Source organism: Lepidothrix coronata, unplaced genomic scaffold (assembly GCF_001604755.1).
Source record: "Lepidothrix coronata isolate B3197 unplaced genomic scaffold, Lepidothrix_coronata-1.0 Scaffold371, whole genome shotgun sequence".
NCBI lineage: Eukaryota > Metazoa > Chordata > Aves > Passeriformes > Pipridae > Lepidothrix > Lepidothrix coronata.
The window spans coordinates 28,764-35,475 of NW_016690551.1; the positions used below are offsets into that span (position 1 = coordinate 28,764).

Genomic DNA, 6,712 nt, shown 5'->3' on the forward strand with positions numbered 1-6,712 from the left:
CAGAGACCCCACTGATGTTTGGAGGGTGTGGGGTGAGGAGTCAGTGCCTAAAATAATTCCCCATTTCAGCAAAGCAATTGGAGACTCCTCATCCCCCACCAAACTCTTCTCCAAGGCAGTCCCACGCCATTCCAACTCTTTCCAGGTGTACTTTTACCTTCTAATTTGGGTCAAAGAAGGGGGGGGAAAGAAACCCCAAAACTGACTGAAAGCAAACCTTTCAACTCAAAGACAAGCCAGTAGAGGGCTGGGTTATCCATTCCCTGCACCTGAAGGCCAAGTCCAGGTGAGGAACTTCCCATATCCGTGCCGGATTCCGTCACCTGGCTGACAGGGAAGCTCCCAGCACACACACACACACTTCAGTCACTCAGGAACGAGGTGTCTTGAAAGAAGAGAGTTTGAATCCTTTGTTGCCAAGGCTGAAACCCACAGGTTCGACAAAAAAAAAAAAAAAAAGTCCATTTCTAGAAGAGGAATTTTCCTTTTTTTGTTGTTGGTTTTTTTTGTTTGTTTGTTCAGGTTTTTTTTTTTTTTGGAATCTCCAATTCTGGAACGTCTCAGCCCCGGGTTTTGTTTTTTTGTTTTGTGGTTTTTTTTTTTTTCCCCCCCAGTACTTCAGCAACAGGGGAAAATTTCGGAAGTGCAACACCAGGATGGCCTCCCTGCCCACGCTCAGTGTTCGTGCTGACAGTTGATTTTGCCCTCGGAGTGCTCCAAGAGATCCAGCATTTCCTCTATGATGGCCTGGAGGGCCCGGCCCAGCTGTTCCGCGGAATAAGGTTTTCCCAGCGGAGGGACGTGGACAAACGCCGACCTCCCACGGCTCTGGTACAAGGAGGTGTAGTAAGTGAAGTCACAGAGGTACCTGAAACGCAAAAAGAGGGATTATTTACCCCAAAAAAATCACACAAATACAGGCCAGGACGAGCCGTTTGTGGATCAGCACAACAGCGGGATTTAGTGGGATAGAGTGGAATACAAGCCTGGAATTGTGAGTCTGGGATTGTTCTAATTAAATCTAAGACAAAAAAACCCCCCATGAAGAACTGGTTTTTTATATCCCTGATGTTTGGGTGACCACCAAAAAACAGGGGGTGTTGCCAACCCTGTGAGAAGTGAGGTGTGGGAGACCTCAAAAGCTGTGTGGATGGGGCACTTGGGGACATGTGGTGGCCTTGGTAGAGCTGGGGGAATGGTTGGAATTGATGATCTTTGAGGGCTTTTCCAACCCTGTGATTCCATGACAAGTGTGTGAACTGTAGGGGCCTCAAGAGTTGAGCACGAAGGGAACACAAGGGACATGTTCACGTGAAGTGGTGGCTGCCCCACCCCTGGAAGTGTCCAAGGTCAGCTTGGATGGGGCTTGGAGCAACCTGGGCTAGTGGAAGGTGTCCCTGCCCATGGCAGGGGGTGGGACTGGATGGGCTTTAAGGTCCCTTCCAACCCAAACCACTCTGGGATTCTCTGATTCCATGAACGTGGCGATATGATGGTGTTAAGATGTGACCAAATTTCCAGGGCTTAAAGGGGTTCCAGGAGAGCTGGAGAGGGATTTTGGACAAGGGATGGAGGGACAGCACACAGGGAATGGCTTCACAGGGTTAGATGGGGTATTGGGAAGGAATTCCTCCCTGTGAGGGTGGGGAGGGACTGGGATGGATTTCCCAGAGAAGCTGTGGCTGCCCCATCCCTGGGAGTGTCCGAGGCCAGGTTGGAGCAACCTGGGCTAGTGGGAGGCGTCCCTGCCCGTGGCAGGGGGTGGGACTGGATGAGATTAAGACCCCCCTTCCAACCCAAGCCATTCCAGGATTCCATGACTCCACACACTGTCCCCATGGATTGCTGGCACCCCGTACCTGCCGGCGTCCTTGGAGATGGTGACGGCCACGTCCAGCCCCAGCGCCGAGACCCTCTTGCAAACTGTGTCCATGTCAATGATGGAGTCGATGCACTCTGGACCACCCTCCACGCAGCACTGGGAGCCCGGGCAGAACCGACAGTTGTCCAACCCTTTGTAACCCACGTTGTGGCCACACTTCTCCAGGGTGACGGTCGTGGCCATGCCCGACACTCCCACGTGAACCACCAGCTGCAAGGGAAAAGAAACGAGCTGGATCAACCCCAAAACGGTGGGAAACCGACGGCCTGATCCTTGTGGGAGCCTTCCAAACTCGGGATATCCGTGATCCCTGCCCAGGGCACTGCATGTGGCACTCAGAGCTCTTCTGTGGGTGACGAGGTGGTGACTGGTCATAGGTTGGACTCTGTGATGCCAGAGGGCTTTTCCATCCCAGATGGCAGGGATAGATGGGATACTGGGAAGAAATCCTTCCCTGGGAGGGTGGTGAGGCCCTGGCACAGGTGGCCCAGAGAAGCCCCATCCCTGGAAGTGTCCAAGGCCAGGTTGGATCAAAGGAACAACCTGAGATAATGGGAGGTGTCCCTGTCCATGGCAGAAGGTGGGACTGGATGACACTTAAGGCCCTTCCAACCCAAACCATCCTGTGATTCCACGATTCTATTCCCAGTTCATGCTGGAGCTGTTACAGGAGTTCTTCCAGGAGCACTGGGCACTTTATCAGGGGTTCAGTACAGCACAATTCTTGTTTCACCCCCTCCTGACCCAAATTGGGATTTAATCAGGGTAAAAACCAGCGCTGGCACGTTCACAGCTGCTGGAGGAGCCCAGGTGGCACAGACCAACCACGGGCTGTCTAGACAGCCCTTTGCAGTGGCCTCTTCACACCGACTGCTCCCAGGAATTGGAGCACTCTGAGCTGTAAAACCCTACAAATTCACATGTTCTCACGACAAAAGATGAAAAGGTCCACACGGGGACCACCAGTCTGAGAGAAGACACTAAAATTGGGACTTCACATGATGCTCACTGTAGGTTTCAACCCTTTGCTGGGTGGTTTTCCTGCCTTTACTCACTCACTTGGGGGCTGTGCTTCTTCCACAGGGCGGGAATGAGTCGTTGCACTGTCTGGTATTCAACAGGGACCTCGTAGACGTGCAGATCCACGTCATCCCGCAGGCCCAGCTTCTCCAGCTCCTAAAGACACCGGGAAAGCAACAAAAACCCAAGGTGGTCAGACAAGAGATGAGCACAGGATTTACTTCTGGAAGGTTTAATGGCAGAGCGAGAGACTCACATCAGTTCACACCGGGTTGTATAAACTTGTAAACAGCACCTGGAGGGAGTTTACAGCTAAAACTGTGAAAAAAAAAACCCCAAACCCATAATGGGAACAACAAAGGCATCTCTCCACCTGTGTTAACAGTTCCACCCACAGGACCGTTTGTTGGGCTCTGATGTGTGTGAACAAAGACATCAACATTTAACTGACAATAGTTATCAGCAACACCCACACTCCAAGGAAAGGTTGGCTCCGTTATTTATAGAGGGAGAGAGTCATAATCCCTGCTTTTCTTGGTTTTTTTTTCCAAGGAGTGACTCCGTGGAGAAGGCAGAACTGGAAGGATCAGATCCATCATCCATGCTGGCCTGGAGAGTAAATTCACATTTGCCAGATAAAGAGCTCTCAGGGCTGGGTGACAGCACTGGTGACTCAACTCACACAGTGAATTATTTCTCCCTCTGTGACATGAAAACATCCCAAATACCCTGGCAATCAACGGAGCCAATTTCCTTTAAACCCTTTAAAACACAAAGTGTCAGTTTGATACCTTGCAAGGACTTTAAAACCAGAGAGAAGGGTGGTTTCTTTGCCCCCAGCATTCCTGACTGGAAAGCACTGTCTGATCCCAACACTGGGAGCTCCCCTGGGTTCTGGATGCTTCTCCCAGACACTCCAGTCCCACCAGTAAAGCTCCAGTTGGACGTTTTTTTCATCTGGTACCGCGGAATTGAACCTTTCAGAGCCACCAAACCCAAATTTCCAAGAACTCAAGGACAAACCCACACAGCCTGAGGCGTGAGGGAAAAATGCTCACAAACTAAATCATCAGCTGAGCCCAAAATTTAGGAGCCAGGCTACGGCAGGAGGCACTTTTCCAGCAGGACCTTGAACATCCCTGCCCATGGCAGCGGGTTGGAACTGGATGAGCTTTAAGGTCCCTTCCAACCCAGACCATTCCATGATTCCATGATTCTCCAGGTGCCTCCTGCTCCCTGAGGGCAGAAGGAGCCATGTGCTCTCACACCTCATCTCCAGGCCTGTGTCTCACCAACCCCTGCCGTTGTTCTCACGGTTCTGAGGCAGAAACAGCGACAGAAGAGCCACCAAACCATCAAAGGACGCCTCAAAATATTCCTGAACGACCAAGTTACCTCTAATTCGGGTTCAGGCTTGCTGATCAAGAGCCACGAGCTGCTCTTTGAAGCAATTCTCGGGCTTTTATTTTTCCTGCTTGCAAACTTCAGGCCAAGGAGTGCAGATCAGCTGTTTTCACTTCAAACCTTGCGTTCCCCCCCCCCGAGGTTAAAAATTAAAAATTAAAGGCAGTCGAAAGAATTTGAGGTTTTGGCCTCCCCCAAAGGTGGGAAGGGAGCCTGGAAATCGGATTTTAGATTTCTAATGTGGCTCAAACTGCCACACCATCCTACCCCTCCTCTATATAAACATGAGCAGTGCCTGAGTGTCATTTTTCTGTGTTATCAGCACGAGTGGGTTTTTTTACAGAGGGAAAAAAAAAACACCTTTCACACCTGTAGGGACAAAACCACGGCGGTGTAACAAGATTTAAGAGTAAGTAAAACACCCAGAAAGGCAAGAGTGAGACTTTTCACAGGCCAGCAGAGAGGAGCAACAATGATAAATCACTGGCTCTGGCTCTGAGGGCAAGGCTGATATTAAAGCCTTGCTGTATTGATTAGTGTCTGGCACACTCAGACATTCATTACCAGAGATGGATGGAAGTGATGGTTCATCACAGCTCCTTTACAACAAATCTGCCTTCCAACCCTTCCCTGGTTCGTGAGGGGAGTGTTTGTAAAAGGAGGAGTTTACAAATGAGAGCGTTCAAACCCCAGTCAGGAGAATAAACCCTCTTTAGGGGCGTTAATTGCTCGGGATTCATCACCACCTCTCTTAACAAGAAGTGATGCTGCTGAAGGATCAGGAGCCAAACAGCTCCTACGGATGAATCCGGGGGTGGAAAGTTTTACTGGCTGAAAAAGAAAACAGCATGGACAGGAGGAAGATGCACCAGCACCTCCCTGCAGACAGTTGAACCTTAATTTTACCAACCCACAGCTCGGTTTTAACCAAACCCAGCGCTCGATAATGAAGATATTTGTAGTCCCCCCTCCTTCCTTCACCCCCCCAAACAACTTCTTTCCCCCCCCCAGCCCTGTCTACCTGACAAATACAGCAAACCCAACATGTGTGACCGATTCCCTGACCCCTCCACAATGCTGCTCTTTGTGAGCCTCTAATATCCTTATCAGGTCTGTCTAGACACCCTGACAGCAATTGTCCTTCCTGATGTCAAAACCCACTCTGACCTCTCCTCCTCCTCCTCCTCCAGAAGCTCCTGGGGGGGGGGATGAAGGCAGCAGCCCAGGAGCTCCACATCCCACAGGGCACACCTGTGTCTACACCTAAAGTCACACCAGGGAGGGCAGAAAACTCATTTCTTCTCCAAGGTCCCTCCCAAGCAAAAAAATTGCAGCTGTAAAAACAACAACAACAACAATAATAATAATAATGATAATAATAATAATAATAATAACAAATCTTCGGATGAAATACTAAAAATATGAAAACACTCAACAGCAAATCCATGTTAATACAGGAGGATTTTTGCTGGAAGCCTTAAAATAAAGTTATTCCACCCGCTGGGTTTACGGGGAAATCTCTCCCCCCCCGTGTGAAAAACCTAAACAGGGATGAAAACCTTCAAACGTTTCACTTCAAGATTTTATTAGATTGCTGCTGCCACTATTTAAGGTGGCCATGTGTAAAAAAATCAGCCTTCAAAGCCAAACAGCTACACCAGAAACTCACTGCAGTTCCAGGGAAAAGACACCCCGTGTCCGTGTTCTCCGTAAGAATCCAAATAAAACCAAAAACACCAAGGGAGAGGGGAGGGGAAAAAAAGCAGCAGATTTTACCCTCAGGATGCAGGAGAAATAAAAGCTGCAATAAACCAGAACTAGCCCGAAGCCCTCGAGCTAGGAAGGAGGATTTTCCCAAAGATTGTTTAATTGATTTTTTCCTTCTATTAAAATGCAGATCACACCGTCTGGGGTTGGGGAACTCAGACACGCCTTTGTGTCCACTCCGCTCCATGAAGTCCCCCGTCTGAAACTCGCACAATGCCCACCTCGCCCGGGCTCAAAGACATGCTGTTCCTTTTTTTGTCTGGGCCTCTGGGGGCTGAGACAGGGGAAGGGAAGGCAAATCCTCCCCGCTGCCTCCTCCGAGCCGAGCTCTGCAGGCACAGACGCGACTCGGGGGCTCCGACGGCAACAGCTCCGAGTTTTCTCCTCTCCAAACACCCCCAACTCTTTTTTCTCCTCTCAAAACACGACTCGGGGGCTCCGACGGCAACAGCTCCGAGTTTTCTCCTCTCCAAACACCCCCAACTCTGTTTTCGCCTCTCAAAACACCCCCAACTCTGTTTTCTCCTCTCAAAATACCCCCAACTCTGAGCTTTCTCCTCTCAAAATACCCTAATTCCACATTTTCGCCTCTCAAAACACCCCCAATTCCAAGTTTTCTCCTCACAAAACACCCCCAAC

At 50.0% G+C, this 6,712-nt stretch overlaps 1 protein-coding gene across 3 annotated transcripts in view; it reads right to left on the reverse strand.

The window, feature by feature from the left end:
• Nucleotides 1-571: 571 nt before the first annotated feature.
• Nucleotides 572-6,712, reverse strand: part of PGPEP1 (pyroglutamyl-peptidase I) — a 12,420-nt gene continuing 6,279 nt past the window's right edge. For 2 of the 3 annotated variants that reach the window (XM_017839028.1, XM_017839027.1), the window contains exons 3-5: nt 2,942-3,058; nt 1,860-2,092; nt 572-868 (exon numbers count right to left, since the gene is read on the reverse strand). In XM_017839028.1, the coding sequence (XP_017694517.1) occupies nt 676-868; nt 1,860-2,065 (399 nt within the window). In that variant the 5' untranslated portion in view covers nt 2,066-2,092; nt 2,942-3,058 and the 3' untranslated portion in view covers nt 572-675. Of the gene's footprint in view, nt 869-1,859; nt 2,093-2,937; nt 3,059-6,712 lie in introns of all 3 variants that reach the window. The other variant, XM_017839029.1, reaches the window with a different exon arrangement.